This window comes from Bombus pascuorum, chromosome 1 (assembly GCF_905332965.1).
Source record: "Bombus pascuorum chromosome 1, iyBomPasc1.1, whole genome shotgun sequence".
NCBI classification, from domain to species: Eukaryota; Metazoa; Arthropoda; class Insecta; order Hymenoptera; family Apidae; genus Bombus; species Bombus pascuorum.
Genome location: NC_083488.1, coordinates 33,926,452 through 33,946,850, shown reverse-complemented (window position 1 = coordinate 33,946,850; position 20,399 = coordinate 33,926,452). Strand labels below are relative to the sequence as shown.

Below are 20,399 nucleotides of genomic sequence, written 5' to 3'. Positions count from 1 at the left end.
AGTAATACTTGAAGAAACGTTGCACGATCAGCAAAGTTACAATATTTTCCGCGAGGTAATACACACGGTACGATCTTTGAACTTTGAGTTCTCTTTACGTTAAGCACGATATGCACCGTAATATATTTTCCAAAGTCTCTAGTTTAAAGTGATATATGTTGCGAATATATCGCGTCGATTATGTGATAAATATGCAAGCGGCCTTTTAAATTTTATTAATGTTGGCTATTTAAGGTAAAACGTTAGCAAGATTGTTCGTGTGCGATTACGAGGACGAATGGCCTCGTTTGACTTTACCTGTCTCCTTGATACGAGGAAAAGCGTGACCCGGTTTTCATTGATCGCAATAGGCAGCAAATGTTCGAAAAGCGATCCGATACGAGAACGCGGAAATTATTAGCTGAACGCAAATTGAAAATGAATAGTCGCGCGACAAGTATGTTTTCAGGGAAAGGAAATTGGTCGAGTGTTGGTCGACTTTGTTAAATCGGAATTCGTCGGCTATACGCGTGTACAAAGACGGGAACATTCCCGTATATTTCAATGGATTGTTTACGTCCGTTGTAAGCCCTGCTACCGGAAATATGTAACAAAAGGACACGATCGAGCGACAATAGTTCTCTTCTTCTTTCTCTTCTGTTCTTCTTCTGGACAGATTTTACCAGTATCCGTGTACGTGTATAAGCGTGTAGATGTACAAATATGTAGGCGGACCAACGACTCAGCGCACGCGCTACCCTTTGTCTCTGCTCTGTGGGTTCGCATCTCCCAACCTCTCGAATCTAGGCTGTTACCGTGGCAACACAGCTACCGAATAGAGAAAAGAGAATTTTACCGTACGAGGAAACTTTTCTATCGATAAATAAGACAAAATTCGACGTCATTTTCAATTCTTTAAACAACAATTACGAAAATGTCAAAATTCATCATACTCACGAATGGACACTGTGAAAGAACTGTGGTCTGACGAAATAACAATATGCTTCTTCTTATAATATATTCATATCGGAAATATAGGACAAGCTAGCGGTAGCCAAAATACTTCCTCTCGCTATGTAACGCTTCCTTCATTGTCTATCCACCTAACTTTTCATTTTGTAACGTCTCCCACTTTCCTTTTTGCGCGTCTGTCTCTGTAAGTATGTCAAAAAGGAATCGACGAAAACTAGGGACACGCTGCAATAAACACGATATGTTGAATTTTGATTTTGTACCGATTTAATACGCCGATATGCACACATATGTATATACGCATACATATATACGTAAATAAAGTTATCATTACGTATAATCTTTTTTTATGTTTCAGGTTAGTATCGTTATTCGTGTAAATTTGGACTGGGAGAATGGCCGGTAAATTACAAAATGTAGAAAATTTACCAATGTCGGAATCTTGTTCTTCGATTATACGGTAAGAGAAATCGTCGAAGGAACGTATAATTTCTTCGTTATATTGTCTCTATATTTATTATTCCGACAAACTTATCGAGAAAAGTTGGAAACTACGATCGAAGGACTTCTCGGAGAATGTTGCGATTAAGAACAAGGATCACGACACATGCTATAACATCGCGTTATTTTAACACGATTTCGATGAAATTAAAAGATAAAATCTTTCTCTCGTTGATCTTTTCCCTTATTCTTTGCGTTCGTTCAAATTAATTTTAAAAAGATGTTGGCACAAAAAAAGAATAACTGTGGAATTAAAGGAGAAAGTGTTTTCACCGTCGTTAACATGCAGTTAACGCGCTGGTAATGTTACATAACCTTGTATAAATCGTTATTAAAATTAATTGGTTCTACGTGATGGCGATTACCAATAATTTTTCATTTTACTCGTTGAATCACGAAAGATGATTCACGCTTGACCTCGGACCAGGGCTTCACGCGTGTTTTACAGGTTATTTTCCACAATGTATTTGAAAATCAATCCGTTTCCTCCATAGAAAAATTTAAGTTAAGTTTTGGTAACGTCGACGATCCCTAAAATTAAATACGAAGAATCGCTACGTTAAAAATGTAAATCAACGATACATTTTAGAACGTTTCGTACGGTTGAAATATTCGCATGTACGGTAAATATTTAAAAAAGTGAAAATCCTGTTTTTTTGTAAAAGGTAATAATTGATCATGACATAGAAACAGACTCGTTAAACGAACGATAATCGCGTGACGTTTGCGAGGTGGAAAACACGTGGTAGATGAGCAATGCAAATTAACGTATAAAGTGGTAGAACAAGTGTACGAATTAGATTGGGCAAGCGGCTAGTAAACGCGCGCGCGTTCACGGCGAACAACGGAGGACGAACGGTCGACGAATAGGCAAGCAAAGTCGAGCAACTGAGCGAGCAGCTGACGCGGCGAAATCAATATTCCCACGTGAAGAGGTGGACGATGCATTATATGTACTTAGATAGAGGGCAATGTGAGCGCCGCGTCGCACTGTACCGTCCCGCTATATCTTTTGTTAATCTGCCTACCTTTACTCGCCTAAACTTTACATTTGCAAAACAGATTTAGAAGGTTAAACGAAGAAATAAGTTTTTAACAAATGTCTCCGTATAACGTTTATAGCATTCGCTGGAGCACTCGCGTACCACCGACGTATTGTTCTGCGTTGAATTTTCTTACGAAAAGTGCCACGTGAACGAAAATGTGGACATTTCAGAGGACGCCGCACCCCCCTCCCCTCCCCTTAGAAGCCGATATTAGCGGAAGGTTCGTCGATCAACGAGTAAATCGATAAGCCTATCGGTGCCGTTAACCAAGAAATTAAATTGGAAAGATTGGTTGGACGGTGAATTGATTTGAGTTTGATTATACTCGTACAGAGAGCGGAAGGAAAGAGACAAAGAAATAATGAGTACACGACGACGGCGGGGTTGAAAATACCGAGACGTCGGAAGCGCACAAGTGGGTAACTGTGATCAGGTGACGAGGGTAGGCTGGCTGGATCGTCGCGTCACGGTCCGTGGTCCGTGATCCGTAGTCCATGGTCCGTGGTCCGTGATCCGTGATCCGTGATCCGTGATTCGCAGTCCGTAGTCCGTGGTTCGTGGTTCGTAGTCCGTGATTCGTGGTTCGCAGTCCGTGGTTCGTGGTTCGCAGTTCGTAGTTCGTGGTCGGGGTAGTCACGCGCACTTTCGGTCTTCTCCTCCTACTTCGATCCCTCCCCTCCGATCGTGCTAGTGTTTTCTGGACGAAGTTTCTCTTGGGTTGTATGTCGTATAGTGTACGTATAGGATCTCGGCTGGCATAGAGAGAAGGAGACGAGAGAAAGAGATCGTGAGTCGCCGGTTGGCACTTGTGTGACGCGTTTCATTGCGTTTGTATCGTACGGTTCGAACCGTCGCGCTCTTCTTTCTGCCGTGTTTTTGGAGAGAAGCTCGAATGACGAGCAGGTCGCGTGGTCGTGGTATAGTCGGAGTTGGAAGTGGGCATTCGTCGTTCGGTGGTTCCTTGTCGTCACCGTCGTCGCCGCCGTCGTCGTTGTCGTTGTCGTCGTTTCGTCGATCCTTGGCGACGAGAACACGAAGAAAAGTGCATTCTTTCGTTCGATGCGTTTTCGTAGCCGTTCCAACGTCTACGTGTTCCACGGTCTTGACGAAACCCGCTAAAATTGGATACCACGTCGACCACGCGATATTCGTAGCTGACCAACACCAAAGACGAGTCGAATGATGCGCAGTCGCGTGAAACCGCTTCGCCAACGATAACAAGGAAAGTACGAATTTCTTTTAACTTCCTTTACGATCTATCTCGTTCTAACTTGCGTCAAAGTGCACGCGTCGCTTCGTTGTTTCCTACTTTTTTCTCTTGATCGCCACGTACATTGTTTAAACTCGACACTAGCCTTCTCTTTTACGTAATGTTACAATATTCTACGACGGTAAGTCGTCGAGTTAGTTGATGAGTCGTCGTCGCGTCGAGAATCGAGAATCGTGAATCGTGACTGACCGACACCGTCTTCCAAGAACTCTCGACAATCGTCTCGCAAAGTCCGCGTTCCACGAGGAAAACTGAGGAAAGAAAACCGAACGAAACGTTACGTATACGTAATCGTAGCCGTCGAACAAAGTAACACGCGATATATTTCGAGCATTCGCGAAACGTTTCATAATTATAGAACTATTTGAAAGTTTGGTTATTCGTTGCTTTCCAACTATGCGCGATTATCGTTTCGCGTGTCTTGGAATTCGGACGAACCGTTGGAGCCGATGACTCTTGGATACGGTATTTCGAACGATGGTTCGAACTACGATTTATTTTGAGTGCGTAAAGTGACGGTTTTATTGCGCATCAACTAATACCGCGCATACCTAAAATAGCGACAACGCGTCCTCGCAAAACTCGCCTGCCGCTCTGACGTAAAACACGAACAAACTCGAAATTATAAACAAACGTCCGCGAGTTTGGTACAAGTTGCGCCTCGCAGCGACTCGTTCTTTCCGCCAGTCGACTCGATTTTCTGCATTTTCTTGCGAACGTCTTCCTCGAACCGGAAACATTCGTTTCGATTTGCAAGAGTATCTGCCAGTGGAGAGGAAGAACGGTGGTCAGTTCGATCGGGCCTTTTGATGTGCGAGCGCGGCTCGTGTAGAGTGGTGCGTTCGGTAAGAGTTGAAGAACGGTAAACCAACCGTTAGTAGGTGAAAGAGCACGGGACGGGACCGGGGCATGGTACGAAGCCACGATGAGCAACGAACTCTCGAGCGAGCGAACGGGAGCGAATGACTCAGGCTCGGGCATCCGCGTGACACAGATATACATACATGCGATATATACAAGCGCTACGACCATTGTTGTTCTTTCAACCATTCCACCATTCCTACGATTTATTATTCTACGAGTGGTCTCATCGGTTTTGCTACGTTAGTATGTATGTAGCCGATGCTTTTCGAAACCATCGTATAATAAAATCAAATTCTACCCTTTGCAAAGTGAGTAACGTCGACTGTAACCTTCGATATTTTTCCTTTCTTTTTTCAACAAATAACAAGAGGCCGTAGCGCGTTGAGACGGTTTTTGTTTTAAATTCTAACCAATGTTTATTCATCGAGAACGAAACACGCTTACACTCCCGAGAGAAATTGCTCGTATCTGGCAACTATTCGGATCGAACGAAGACGTTATTTTTCTCAAAGATCGTCTCCGTTGACTATCAAAGAGACGTTATTCCGTTCGGACAGCAACCGGTGATCGTCGGAAAATCGTTGCAACGACTCCATGGTTCCTCGAAGGAAAAGCTTTTCCTCGAGCTACGTCTTTGCACGGAATCGATACGGGACTGTTTTTACCCGAATGAAGCGATCGGATCGAGGTCGATCGTTTACGACTACTCACGCTACAGATACAAGCAACGATCAAACCATTTCGGTCTGTCGGTAAAATTGGCAAATGTTGAAAAATGTAAACGCGAGAATCACTGAAAAGAAGAAGAGAAGAAAAGATTCAAATTATATATGTATATAGATAGTTGGCCGATACGTTCAGATAGAATCGATCGCGTACGAACCGTTATAAGCCGTTTGAAGGAGCGCGGAGCAGTCGAAATATTTATAAAAATATCTTGTATCGCAAAGCGACGATCTTCCTCGAACGAGCCTATTGGTCGTACAAGTACGACAGTTTCGACGTTGCTACGTATGCACTTGCTGGCGATAGCTGAAAATAAGCACGGCTTTTTAAGAATATTGTTTGAAAGAAAGCAATCGCTCGATCGTGTTTCGCCTAAAGCTACGTTGACCTCTCGTTTCCAATCGAGCAAGGATATAGGCCGCGTCAGGAACGTGGATCAGGCTGGTCCTCTTTCACCGCTACGTTTGTTCGATATCGCGAAAATAAACGATGCTTCTAATCTAATTCGCGTTTGAAAAGAAGCAGAATGGAGAATCGGGCTTCGGAAAGGGTCTCTTCTCAGAAAATCGTATGGTTGTTCGGCTTTGTAGGTGAATGTACCGTTTGTTTAATTCCGCTATACCACGCGATGAATTCTCGTTTAGCGCTACTCGAAGAAAATCAATACATAGACGATAAAACTTATTAAACGATAAAAAATTGATTACCGACGTTACTCACGAATACGTACTGTCTAACTGTTAACTGATCGATTCCGATCGATTCGCGACATCGTTCCAAATTATTTGCTCGATCGCGCGATAGCTTCAAGCGGAATAATAACGTTTTACCAAAGCGACTTTGTACAAAGAACGTATATATATATATGCGTATCGATCTAAAAAATTGTATTTCGTATTTAATTCGACCGGTACATACCATGATCGAACAAAGCCACTTAGAGTACGTATACCTGCTGCGAAGCGAGCACAAAGTCGCCTTGCTTCGATTTTCCCTCGGTCAGAATTGTATACATACATACGTATAACCGTATCGATTGCTGAACGATTTTCTGTACAAAATCGACGGAATCGTTACGAATAAACGTCGAGTTGAATTTAATAACGACGTTTCTTGCTGATCTTTTTCTATATTTCTACGTTAGTTGTATACGCGTTATATTTGGAGATATTTTTTTTTTTTGGAGCACATATTTGGAGCGGTATCGAAAAAGAAATCTTCAACGAGATCTTGTCGAATTTAGTAGCAAAGTATCGATCGATGCTGCACCGAGCGGTCGCCGCGTGTATCCTCGAGATAAATTTAGGTACTGCTACTGCTTTTTAGATTCGTTGTATATATCTGTGACGTCGGTCGCGAACGTTCCTTGGTCTTTCGAACCAATCATAGCGAATAAATTATAACAGCGCTTTTATCTCTTAGCAGATATTCGTAATTGTATATTTACAGGGAATTATCGTTGGTTAAAATTATACGGCCTTTCCACGCAGTTAACGCGTTTCGTTTTACGAAACATCGCGTTACGTAAATGTGTACGATGAGAAAATATAATCAACCGTCGTGAAAATGCTTTTCTTACACCGAAGCTTGTCTTTGAAGATAGCGAAAGAAAATGAAAAGGAAAGAGAGGTATAAAAAGTAAAAGATAATTTGAATCGAGTTTTAGGAATCGAGAACAGAGAAAACGACGATGAATTATGAAAAAGGTTTGAATCAGCGAGTGTCGGTAGCGACGAAACGGAAAAAAATATGAAAATGGATAGGAAGAAAATATCGATAGAGAACATCGAGCGAGCGGCTAGTTTGGAGCAAATCGCGAAGACAAACGAGAGTTTGGAAGAAAGGAGAAGGAAAACACGAGTTCCGGCGGCGTTGAAAAGAGGAGACGAAAGTAAAGTATCGTACGCGTGAGCGATTAGCGTATAGAATCGCGCGTATCGACATAGGTAATTTTCGTTGCATCTTGCAAACAGGAATGATCGGAATTGCAAGTATCTCGAAGAATATCTGCACAGGATTTTTATGGCGGGCATTACCCGTTCGTTCACCGTCGCGAAAACGTGAGGTGTTTGAAAATGCGTGCCGTTCGAACGCTGTAACCGTCGATCACGTAAAAAGAAATCGGTTTTCCGCAATTACTCGCTATAGTAGCGTACGCGTGCGCCAAGGAAGAAGGTGCTCGATCGCCTTCGTTATTTACACGGTCGTCGAATGTAAATAATCTTTAAAAGTGCTGACGCCGATAAGCACCATTACCACCGACGCCTACGCATACGTGACTCATGCTCTCGATAGTTGGTATGTTCGTAGCGTAACGCGTGATACGTACATACACGCGATACATACATACGGCTAATCTGTAGTCCTTCACCGTTCCCCGACATAGCGCTTTTTTCTTGCTTGTCCCGTTTTCCCATGTTTCCCTTTTTCCGTCGTAATTCACGCGAATTATCCTCAGAACTCGATAAAGATATAATAAACGCTGCGAGTAATTATGGACGCGTAGCGATACAAAACGCGCATTCCTTTCCCCTTTCTCTTTTCTCTCTGCCTTTCTCGAGTTTGATCGTTGCGATCGATACATCTGCGATTCACGAACAAAACACGAACTTGATGTTTAAAGCAATTTCGCAGTAATTTCGAGGTAAATATTACGATATCGACGCAATCGAACGAATATTACAACAGCCCTTGAGACTGAATAAACTTGCGCTTATTCTTGCGTATTATCTCACCTGCGTTTTGCTTCTGAACGGTTTCTCTGTATCCGTAATAGTCGATCAGCGTCGATCAGATTCAATTCGCGTCGTTATCGTTATGGTTACTTTCGAAGAATGAAGATAATTCGTTCGACGACATCGTTCGTTCGTCGATCAATTTGCGAAAATGGCGTTAAAAATAATCGTAACAGCTGTTAGAAGTGTTTAACAAGTATGCTATTTGTGAAAGCGTTACGCCTCAAAGGCAAAGTTACGAGGAAATTTTGAGATTTTTATCTGAAATGCTTTGGCAAGCGTTTCCGGTCGAAAAACCTCGATGCTCGCCCACTTACGCCAACTTGCGGTAACGCGTTAGACGGCTCGCAGCGTTGCTCGATGTTCTTACTCGAACACGTCCAGTTTCTCGCATCACGCGCATACTTGTACGCTCGTTGCAAGATGTTTCGAGAAGTTGCGCTCCGTCGTCGATACTTTCTATAAAAAATACCCTCTAATTTGTGTTTTACGCGTAACATTTCGTTTTATCGAACTGCAAACAGGAGATCGATTCTAATTCAATTCCCAAAGAATGGAATTTCCATGGTGTATCGCGACGCGGAAGAAACTCGAAACGAAAGAATACCAGGCAGAACATCTCGGATAGTAGCGAGGCAGCGTTTCGTTGATACGTACACGCGCGTTTCCGAGAGTAAGTGGCACGGTCTAAACGTAAGAGCATCTGCTTATGATACGTTAACTTTATTCGATAATGCCGGCGATATTTGTCGATAACTCGCCGTGTGCCACGTACACCACCGTAATTTCTGTCTCGTAATTTCTTCGCGCGCGTGATATCAGAGGCTTTGGTCGTAAGCCTTCGACTAGCAAAAATTCGAGAGTTTCGATTCCCTGATTAAACGTTGTTGTAAAGTACAAGGCCGTTTCGATGATCGTTCGATTTGGAAAAGAATCATCGACGTACGAGATAAGGAAAGGACAGTTTAGCAAGGAAATAAGTAATTAATTCGTATTTTTATCGGTTCCCTTATAGGATTACAACGTCACGCTTCCATACACGTTTCGCGCGCGGTACTCGATACGATATAAAAAAATATGGCAAAGTACATAGCTAAAAAGGTGAATGTATCTACATGTATAGTTACTGGCGTTGTCGATAGTTCAAACTATATTCGACTCGATCGAAGGTCGTTATAGCAAGATGCAATCAACGTTCTCGCTTTCACACGATTTCTAACCGAAGTTCAACGACGTTGCGTACGTAATATCCAAAGTTCCGATAATTTTATTCCACGCTTTATTCTCTTCCCTTTTATGATTCATTTTGGCAATGTACCTGTTTATTCGTTACATCGCGGTTTCTTGTACGATAGTTTCCTAACGTTAACGAGTGTTAAGTATCGTCTGTACAGCGATCGAAACGGGAAACGCTTTACCTCGAAAGTTTTTGAAATGTCGACGTTTGTCCGCAAATCTATCGTATTATTTATCAGTGCACAGGTTATTTATCATCGTGCCGTTTGCCGTTTCCAATTCAGCAGTTCAATTCGGTTCGATTCTCAATGATATCTACGTTGCTTCGTCGCGCTTTTGCGGCAGTAAGGTCGTCTCGATATCGCAAACGATTTTGGTGAAAGAAGGAAACGAAATTAATAGTCGCAAACTCTTCGACCGCGCAACGCCGAAAGAACAGAGAGAACCGGCTAGTAACGAAAACGCTAACGGTACGCGTTTTACGCAACCAGTGTCGAAGAGAAGCCGTGTACAATCAACGAATCTTTGATCTGCATCTTATAATCGACCGTAATCGTTTTCCACATCGTATCGCGATAAATGTATCTAGCGATTTTTAAATAGTTTGAAATATCGTCGAAACGAGTCGTAATTTTATCGGATTTTAACGCAGATTTTAAAGCAGAATCATCGAAGATAACACGAGCGAGCCAGTCTCGGCGATCGAAAGATTTTCTTAGCGTTCCAAGCGGCAAGAGAAGACGAGATTAATTACAAAAGTCGCAACGAAGAGCCGGGTAGCGTAGAGAGAACAAGAGCACAAGAAGAACGTTGTTCGCGTGTCTTATGTTACCCTTTATTTGCAGACTGAACGCAAGAGACGCGCAAAGTATGGCTTCTAGAATAGTTTAATGCGGCCTTGCAGACCGTAATGTAATCAGCGCGTGACGTCATTGTACCTACTCCCTAGTTGTGCGAGGATCGAATCGCGAAATATACCTTGAGGACGAGTGTACCGGAGACGTACGCGAAGCCGGCGAATCGTGCCGTTCGATCTCTTCGGTATATCTCGGTACATATATTTCTTCGATTCGATTTCGTATTCGTATCTCCGCGTCTGTGTTCGTCCTCGTATCTCTGGTAAAATGGTCCTCGTATTCACGGAATCGTAAGGGAGCAGCGACGTTGTTCTCCCGTAAGTATAAACCACTTGGTCGAGCGAAACGGAGAACGAAGATGTATCAACGTTTCTCGTTTAGTTTCGTTTCTCATATAATACCCTGTGACCGTTGTTTCGAGTACCGTGGCCAATTCCCCCGACTCGAACGTTCGAACCTTTTAAAGTTTCTCAGGGTTTCCGAGCTTCTTCGATATCGTCGTTAGAGATAGGTGACATCGTCGAAACGATCCGATACGAACGATATTAATCGATGTTGTACTATCCGCTGAGAAACAGATTTTCGATTCCGTGACTCGAGTACGCGAACACTGTCTCGACCGAACGATGCACGATCATTCACCGCAGCCATTATTTAATAAAGTCCAAGGCTAGTCAACTTTTGCTCTACGCGAGAGAACGTTCATGTTGCGTTCGAGACGGCCGATATTCGACACACGGTGAACGAACCGATTATTTCTTCGTGTCCCTTCACGGATATCCCCCGATTCCAGACTACAATATCTTTCGACGTAGCTCTATAGATCAAATTTTGGGAAGATATCTTACGAAACAACGACCGACGATCGTGCAATAAATCGAGGAAATTTTGAAATTTCGACTGTTGGTCGCTCGCATTACCGTTTTTAACTAGATCGAAGGGTTTCGGTGCGAAAAGATTTGTGTCATTGTCACGGCACGAGACCTCGCTTCTGGAGATCGGTGTGCGGCACTCAGTGACCTCCTTTTGCATGTATTACAGGGGTGCTGGAGATGGCGGCCACAGAGAGCACGATCCGTTTCAGCGGCCATACATTGGACAAAGCTACAAAGGCCAAGGTAATTTCTTTCTTTCTCCCACTGACGATCTCGCTTTTCGTTTTTCATTCGTCGTATTTCTTATCCTCGCGTAGTAAATTTCAAACGGTTGTAAATCGATGTTTGAACGATGTAGATACAGATATTTGTACGAAAAACGCACGCTAACCATGGCATTTTCGTTTACATTACCCTAGTAAGAGATTGTTTAACCCATTTTTCGGTATATACGAGCCACGTATTACGTGGATAGTTTGCTTTTTCTATCAACATTTATGTGTTTTTGACTTTAGGTAACGTTGGAGAATTACTACAGTAATCTGATAGCTCAGCACATCGAGCGAAAGCAAAGGCTGGCGAAATTAGAGGAATCGTTGAAAGACGAAAGTCTGTCGGAACAACAGAAGCAGGAGAAACGGTTGCAGCATGCTCAGAAGGAAACTGAATTTCTTCGTTTGAAACGTTCCCGACTCGGCGTCGAAGATTTCGAGCCTCTCAAAGTTATCGGCAGAGGTGCTTTCGGAGAGGTAAATTTGCGTCGAATGAAAAGCTGGATAATAAGTTAATTAAGATGTTGCCGTGATCGAAAAACTGCTCCTCTCTAAAAGAAACGCGTAGAATGCGAACGATTTTTAATCTCTGTTTGTAATCTTGTTGTCGTTGTGTATCGAATAGGTAAGACTCGTGCAAAAGAAGGATACCGGACACGTATATGCGATGAAAATTTTAAGAAAAGCCGACATGCTGGAAAAAGAGCAAGTGGCGCACGTCAGGGCGGAAAGAGACGTCCTAGTGGAAGCGGATCATCAATGGGTCGTAAAAATGTATTATAGCTTTCAAGATCCTATAAATTTGTATTTAATCATGGAGTTTCTTCCAGGCGGTAAGCTTTCATTTCAATTATAGTTTTCGCGCTAATATACGCTTTTACTTGTTGTTTTCTCTCTCTTTTCTTTCTTACAAATTATTGTTACAAAACGTACACGAACACGCTCCTTGATTTCATTACGTAATTCAATTACTATAAATATTTGCAACCTATTTTACGTTGAATTACAATTAGTATCCCGATCGTTGCACCTTATCTTGTATGTCTGTATGAAACGACAAAATCATCGAAATACGTATGTTCTTGTAGGTGACATGATGACGTTGCTGATGAAGAAAGATACGCTTTCCGAAGAGTGCACGCAATTTTATATTTCGGAGACAGCGTTAGCGATCGACTCTATACATAAACTGGGATTTATTCATAGGTAAAATGCAGAGTTACGAAAACTAATGGAAGTAACGATTCGAAGCGATGTAGCTAGAAACTTATCGGTATAATATCCGTTTTTTCAGAGATATCAAACCGGACAATCTGTTATTGGATGCACGAGGTCATATAAAACTGTCCGATTTTGGATTATGTACGGGTCTGAAAAAGTCCCATAGAACCGATTTCTACAGAGATCTCAGTCAAGCAAAGCCTTCGGATTTCAGTACGCCTCTATTTCTATCTTCTCTTCTCTTCTTATTCTTATTCTTCTTATTCAAAGTACCACCGTTTAACCGTTTTGTTACAGTGACATCGTGCGGAAGCGGAAGTGGCGGCGCGATGGATAGCAAAAGAAGAGCAGAGAGCTGGAAAAGAAACAGGAGAGCTTTGGCTTATAGTACAGTAGGAACACCCGATTACATAGCTCCGGAAGTATTTTTACAAACAGGTTACGGACCTGCTTGTGACTGTTGGTCCTTGGGAGTTATCATGTACGAGATGCTCATAGGTACTGAAGCTTCTGCTCCCCTAAATTTCCGATTTTAGCAAGAAGAACCGCGTGTACCGCTTGTTTTCCATATTTTCTACAGAATCTTATCGATAACTTTCGATCTTTTCTTCAGGATATCCTCCATTCTGCAGTGAAAATCCCCAAGAAACTTACCGGAAGGTTATGAATTGGAGGGAAACCTTAGTTTTTCCACCAGAAGTTCCCATTAGCGAGGAAGCTAAAGATACCATAATCAGGTTTTGTTGCGAAGCCGATAGAAGATTAGGTTAATATTTGATACGCTATGTTCGAACGTCGATAAAATACCTTCGCTATGTGGTAGTTGGATGACTTATACGATTCTTCTTCTAAAATGATCCATAGGTGCGCAAAGAGGTATAGAAGAACTTAAACTAGCCCCTTTCTTCCGTGGCGTCGATTGGGAACATATCAGAGAGAGGCCAGCAGCAATTCCAGTCGAAGTACGTTCTATCGACGATACTTCCAATTTCGACGAATTTCCCGACGTGAAATTAGAGATACGTAAGTACACTGAACATTTATGACGACGTACTATTATTCCAATTCCAGGAGGAAATAAAGAACGGTACGATTACTTACCCGGTAACGTAAATTCGAATATAATTTTCTCCATCTATTTTTTTTTTTTCTTTCGCCGATTACAGCATCCGCGCCAATGCCTCAAGATGGGGAGGTAATATACAAGGACTGGGTATTCATTAATTACACGTTCAAACGATTCGAAGGTTTGACGCAACGAGGAACGCCAACCAAGAAATAGCAACACTCTATTTCTTGCTCGGTTTCGACCAGTCAGCAGCCTGACGCAACTGGAATTCCGGCCTTGGTACATAACCCGTACCCTCCGATGTCATCAACGGCATCTCGAACGGATGGTTGATTCGTTTTATCTTCTGAATACGACCCAGTCGATCATCGGCAGTCAGACGCTTTTACATGTACATACGTGATGAGAAATAGCCACGACGTACGTACATAGGTACACGTTATCGTATGAAAATGCGAAAGAAGAAGAAGAAAAGGAAGAAGAGGTGAAAGGGCAAGGAAGAACATGACAAAGACGATAAGAAACGTCGTGTTGTTTTAGGACAAAGGACTAAAAAAGCAAAAAAGAACGGAGTGATAAATATTCCGGAGACGAGCAGGTGCAAAAATCGTTGCACATGTGATAAGGAAGAACCGAAATATTTTCATGCGCACTGTAACGTTTTTAGCGATGTCGCAATTATAAAACACGTTTGTTTTTCGTTCTATCGTGAATACTGTTTCCATCCGATCTTCGATGCGTAGCATAATAAGATCTCTTTCTCTCCCTTCCTCCCTCCTCTCTTTCTCTATCTTTCTTTTTATAGTAAAAACATTAATGGTAGGAGCAAAGATGGAGCCTCGGTCCCGTGATTCTCGCAGAATGTGTATAATCCTTGTATAGGGTTTCGGTCGATGTCTTTTCTCTGTCTAACGAAGCACTGCTTTAGCTCTCGTTTTCAGCTCTCTTTTAAACGTTGTATTTATAGCTAGTACTGTGATATAATATTGTTTAAAAGTTTTGTATACAAATTACCGTTTTGTCTGTTAACGATTACTGAACTTTACGAATGTTGTATTCTGTTCGATTATGCTTACGTTTCGTTCGAAAAATTTAAACATTTGTTGGTATAAAAAAGGTATTTTATATTTGTATATTTTTTGAGAGCTTTTGTCTGGATGGTGTGCAGCAATTGCACGAAAGATAATTGGCGAAACATTCAACAAGATCGATCATGTGTTTAATCTCGTAGATTTTTGTTAGATAGTTCAGATTTTATATCGATCAGTAGCATCTCGCACGAATATTCGGAAATTTGTATCGGTGTACGACGAACAATTTTTAATTTGTTATTTACATGTAATTATATATTTTCGCTATGAAATGCTGTAATTTGGAATAATCCAATTGCAACGTGTAGGTACCGTGGCACAAGCTTTTGCGTAATTTTTGTGCTTTGTAGTTTTTTGTATCAACATACGATGTATCATTAAATAAAATGTATTGCAGTTAATTAACTAATTGGATAAGAGAAGAATTACGATGTATAGAGAATAAAGGTGGCACGCAGAAGGAGAATCATACAAGGTACCGGGTCTCTTTCTTAGAGAAAATTAACAAACGGTTTTGTTCGTGCCTGAGCATTATGAAAATTGTAAAGCTTTAAAAGCAGCTTAAACGATGTAAAAACGGAAAATAACGGATACATTCGTAAAATTCAGGGCTCCTTCGTTGCCTTATTAAGGTTCCTAACACGTATACACACGCGCAGCCCAACCCAAAAACTACAGAAGGCGACGCTGGGTAAACCATAGTTAGTAATGGAACAAGAGAAAGGAAACGCTAATTGATGTAATTTAGTGATCGATGTACATACATATATCTTTTATAGTAATTTTACATTAATTGAAATGGAAACAATTACACAGGGATGTGCCAGGTTTCCGCGGTCATCCTTTTCTCTCTCTTTCTCTCTCTCTGTCTCTTTTTTCTTTTTTTTTTTGTCTATTTTTTCGTTATCCATTTCCACTTTACATTGAATTTTAAACGAGAAACAATGTTTACTTTCGATTCGCTCGAGTAATCGTTAATTAATTTGCATTTGCTGTCGAACTGGATCGTAATGTCGTTTAAGAGGTTGGTGCCCGAGTATGTAGCACCAGCGATTGGATTATGCAAAATCTATTGCACACGGAGGGGAAAATAACCACGTGTATGGTGCATAACGCAATCTCAGTCGATGAATGTAGTTTCATTTCAAATATAGCTATACGCATATATTTAATTTATTTAGCTATATAATTATAGCTATCCATTATGTAGTTTACCGACAGCCAGGGCACCGCGTTAGTAATAGTACTAATGATAAATAAGATAGAAAACTTCTAAATAAATAACCTTAAGGTGGTAACGTACGAAAGTACCTACGTATGTGCGCACGCTCGAGACGTATCGCGTACCGGCTGATAGTACTTGTATCAAAGTTATCTGCTCCTTCCTAGTACGATCCGGCGTATATCCGTTAACGAAATTCACGCAACGCGATGTTGCTGCACGTATATGTATGTGTTTACGAGGCGTTAGCATCGTGCGTCTTTGTCGGCGAACACCTCCGGCGTACGAGTGTGGAGCACGAAACGATCGTAACGCTTCGCGTCATGCGAAACAAGTATTTCATTCGTGCAAGTGTTGTCGTCTGGAAACGGATCACGAGCTAGAAAAAAGGTTGGATAGAACGATTGTCGTTGTATCTCGAAGGTGTTTACCTTCGATTCCGTGAACGAGGATACCGCGATTCTTCGTACAATTGCCTCTTAACTGGACGTTGTTAAGATGCGCGGTTGGTGCTCCACGCTCTGACGCTCGAAGCGCGAGTAGCCTTACGTCATACGAAATGAACACACTTCGATGTATACATACTTTACGATACAGAGTGTTTAGATTTATGAAGTGCGACAGTTTTTAAATGCAGGAAACACGAAGTAAAAAGTATAATAGCAACACTATTTTTTGCACCGGTAGAAACGAAAACAAAGAACAGGAGGTGAAGGTGTGCAAGTGTAATATAGAGGATGCGTCGTATTCGTGTGTATGCGCGCGCGCGAATCGTGTGAAAGAAACGGTGGCTAGGAACTTGGGAACCATCGGGGGATAAGAGAATCGAAAAACGAGTAGGAAAGGAAAACTATAGGAGAAGAGTAAAGAGTAGAACTAGATACAGAAGGAACGAGAGGAGGGAGAGAGACGGTTGTTGCTGTCGAGTTCAGATACTCTGATACCGATAGAGATACTCTGGCGTCCAATGCTACCGAGTAAACGAACCAAGTAATCGCGATTTATTTATTTTGAAAAGAGAGTTAAATAAAATAAAACAATAGCCACGAGATGCCTTCGATGCAGCAAATGTTCGATGCCCTGAGCAAACAAGAATACGTGCGCGTTAAAGACGCAACGTCGTAAATAGGTTTGAAAATTGTGTAATCTGTGAAATTTAGATGAATATTACGAAAACACATCGACTCGAAAAAAAAACCGTTTGCGATTGAAAGTTAACCGAAGGTGACGTCACGTATGCTTACATACTTGTACGACGATTACTTGTAATAACGATTTTTTGTGAACGTACCTCAAAGGAAACTCCAATAGATTATACGATAATTTTCGTCGGTGAATGTTGTAAATATTACGAAGTATTCGAGTCGTAGCGTTGGTCGAATTGTGTGTCGAATAAAAAAAATCAAGTAATATTTCATCCAAGTATATTACAACATTGCATTTCGACTTGGACAGATGATTTAATTAATTGTCTCTCGTATCGCTGTAGTTTGCGTGCAACGATTTCTAATAATAATAATAATAATAATACAACAATAATAATAATAACAATAACAATAATAATAATAATAATAATAATAATAATAATAATAATAATAATAATAATAATAATTACACGAAGGGACGCTAAATTAGCCGAGAAGTTTAAAGTTCGCAATTAGTCGATGCGTACAATCCGTTTGAAACGATCTCGCAACATCGATTAATTTGAAAAAATCGATACAAACTACTTTGCCTTTTCTTTTTCGAACAAGTATATTACCGATACTATCGTACACGTATATTTGATACACGGTCGATTGGCCGTCGAACGTATCGTATAAATATCATTGTACCTATTTGCTTAGGAACGTGGCTTTAAGCAACAGCAACACCGATTCTGTCGAGTGTTTTCAGACGCGTTCCACGTTGGTATCAGCGTGCGCGATTCATTTCGATACAATAAGTTACACGTATAACGTTTCGCGTTAAACTTTTGTCGTTTTAAATGGAAAATGAGATAAGGAAACGGCTGTATTCAAACGTTCGAGCGTAGATCGTACTTTGTCTAAACTAGAGCTCTCCGTTGCTCTGTTGCCATTTTTATTTTCGTTTGATCGCACTCCATTGAATCGATAAAAAGTAAGTTTGTCAGGGATCGCATAACGTTTCGATGCATCGATACTCGGCGTCCTATCGAAAAACGATCGACAGAGAATTCGTCGACGAAAGATTCGTCACGTGACAAATTACACGTATGATGCGAAATGCAAGTAAATTAGCGAATTCAGCGATATTTGAAAACTGTCTCGTCTCGATCGAATGCCACGTTTGCGTAGCTTTGAAATTTTGTAATCGAACGATCCATATTTCCAGACGAATCCACTCTTCTCGTCGCAAATCTCTATTTCTCTTTTCGCCCATATATCCTCGTTTGTTTAATCGATCGAATCAGCTTCGCGTGTGTCGATAATCGCCGTCTTATATTCCTAATAGGTTACGTGTCAATAAATAAAGTAATCATTTTCACAATACTTTAAATCTCGTGAAACCTTTTCAGCGAAAGAATTGTTTAGAACGTTCGACTAGACGAAACGAACGATCACGCGAAATCCTTGGCGCTATGATTTTCTCTTGGATGCGTTTTGCTTTGTCGTTTCCGATTGTATATTAATTTCGATCGTACGTGATAGCTTACGGCTTGCGATCGATCATCGTCTCTTTCGTCCAACGATTTTGTTGAAATTTACGCGTGAAAAATTGAAAACCGCGTTGAAAGAGGTAGGTGTGTGTAAATCTAGTTGCAGCAGCCTTGTATCATAAAATTTATTTTCGAACGTCGTTGTCACGAAGTCGAATGAAAAATATTTCCAGTCGAATTTCTCAAAGTATACATATATATATATAAACGGGAATGCGTCAAGTCCGGCTAACACAGAGGAAAGAAAGAAAGGACGTTGCAGTGGAGAAGAATATTTACATTTTTTCTGCTTCGGTAGTTTTACACGTTAAAATAAATAAGGGCTTGATATCGATAGCATAGTTTGAAAAGAAAAATATTAAAAGAGGTAAAATTCGTCTAAATAGAATGTTTATTATTTATATTACATACCTATATTACACACGACGTAATTTTACGTCAACGGCTGTGAACGCGTCGAATCACGCACTGCATCGTCGGAATCACAACAATCGTTGCAACATTGTACTTTTCGCATCGGAACTTTTATTCGTACTCGCTGTCACTTTCCTAGCGACGTTCTCGTGTTAGAGACATGGTCGCAGCTATCCGATTCGATATTCCAAACCACCGTGATATATCGATACAAGTGATACGAAGTAAATCGCTCTATACTATTATTGCGCATGAAAAATAAATAATTAAATAAGACAGGATGCAAGGCGATGACCGACGAGTGTTTCGTCCTATCGTTCGTTTCTACCGTGTGATTTCTATTCGCGTCCTCGTTCGCATTCACGATCATCCCGATTGACTTTCCACGTCTGCGTTCAAACGAATAAGACGAACACGAACTCGAAAGAGCCGGTCGAACGTTTTCGTTTATCACAACGGTAAGTTTGCGCGATTTAATCGAGGGTTTGACATGGAGCGGTTCTGCAAAGAGAAACGGGGAAATATAGGCGACATACGAAGTGGAATACTGCTTCTCATGCGCAATATATTACAGTGTAATTATAGATATTGTCGTTAATAAATTGTTTTTTATTTTAGCCATTGGTTATTTTATTGAATCGCGTGTACCGATTCGACCGAGCGTTCGCGTTCTTTAGATCGTTTGTCGTTTCGCTTTTCTAGATCCGTATCTTTGTTTCGACCTTCTTTCTTCCTCCGAATTGTCTCTCAAATTATCTTAGATCGATTCAACGGCCACATCGCCGAACGTATTCCGATTGCTGATTTTTCACAGACACCACCCGGTCTATCGTCCGGTTTGCATACCGCAACAAACTGTTTTTATTCCTTCATCATCAGGAAAACGTTATCGTGGCGTTCGTCCCTTCGAGGATCGTTCCTTGGCGAGAAAGTTCGTACGGCTATGTGCGAAGAAAAGGAGAATGGAAGTACCGCGAATGAAATCGATGTTCGAAAAAGTTGATCCTTGAATCCATGAGCGCTTAAACGGAACGGGAAAACCTTACGTATTTACGTACTGTATACGGGAGAAGGTAAAAAATATTTCAATTTAGTCCGTTAACGTCTCGTAAATGATTGGCTTTCTGCTCGCAGGGATAATTAAATTTTTTATTCAACCAGCAACGCATTTACTTGCTTAACTGGGATTATTTATACGATTTTGCGCAAGACAAAGCGGTAATAATTGGAACGGTAACGCACAGCAGCGATCAAATTTGCTCGTGTGGAGGCTCGCGAGAAGGATTTTTATCCGATGTTTCGGAAGAGGCGGATTATTACGCGTCGCGCAGCACGTTCGCGACGTAGAGCAAAAAAGAACAAGAGGAAA

The 20,399-nt window shown here is 41.3% G+C and overlaps 1 protein-coding gene and 1 long non-coding RNA gene across 13 annotated transcripts in view; one reads left to right on the top strand and one right to left on the bottom strand.

Moving 5' to 3' along the window:
- The window catches only part of LOC132911768 (serine/threonine-protein kinase tricornered), a 44,861-nt gene extending 25,214 nt beyond the window's left edge, over nt 1-19,647 (top strand). For 9 of the 12 annotated variants that reach the window (XM_060968707.1, XM_060968752.1, XM_060968699.1 and 6 more), the window contains 9 exons: nt 11,228-11,304; nt 11,577-11,810; nt 11,959-12,166; nt 12,422-12,539; nt 12,628-12,767; nt 12,852-13,052; nt 13,168-13,320; nt 13,419-13,577; nt 13,721-19,647. In XM_060968707.1, coding sequence (XP_060824690.1) covers nt 11,228-11,304; nt 11,577-11,810; nt 11,959-12,166; nt 12,422-12,539; nt 12,628-12,767; nt 12,852-13,052; nt 13,168-13,320; nt 13,419-13,577; nt 13,721-13,836 — 1,406 coding nt within the window. In that variant the 3' untranslated portion in view covers nt 13,837-19,647. Of the gene's footprint in view, nt 1-1,309; nt 1,412-8,609; nt 8,767-10,382; nt 10,504-11,227; nt 11,305-11,576; nt 11,811-11,958; nt 12,167-12,421; nt 12,540-12,627; nt 12,768-12,851; nt 13,053-13,167; nt 13,321-13,418; nt 13,578-13,720 lie in introns of those variants that run through there. The other 3 variants (XM_060968769.1, XM_060968715.1, XM_060968774.1) reach the window with 3 other exon arrangements.
- LOC132912098 (uncharacterized) lies at nt 61-1,314 on the bottom strand. The gene is made up of 2 exons (XR_009659144.1): nt 937-1,314; nt 61-807 (listed from the first exon to the last, which is right to left on the bottom strand). It is a non-coding gene; the product is annotated as an uncharacterized LOC132912098 (long non-coding RNA).
- Nucleotides 19,648-20,399: the final 752 nt, after the last annotated feature.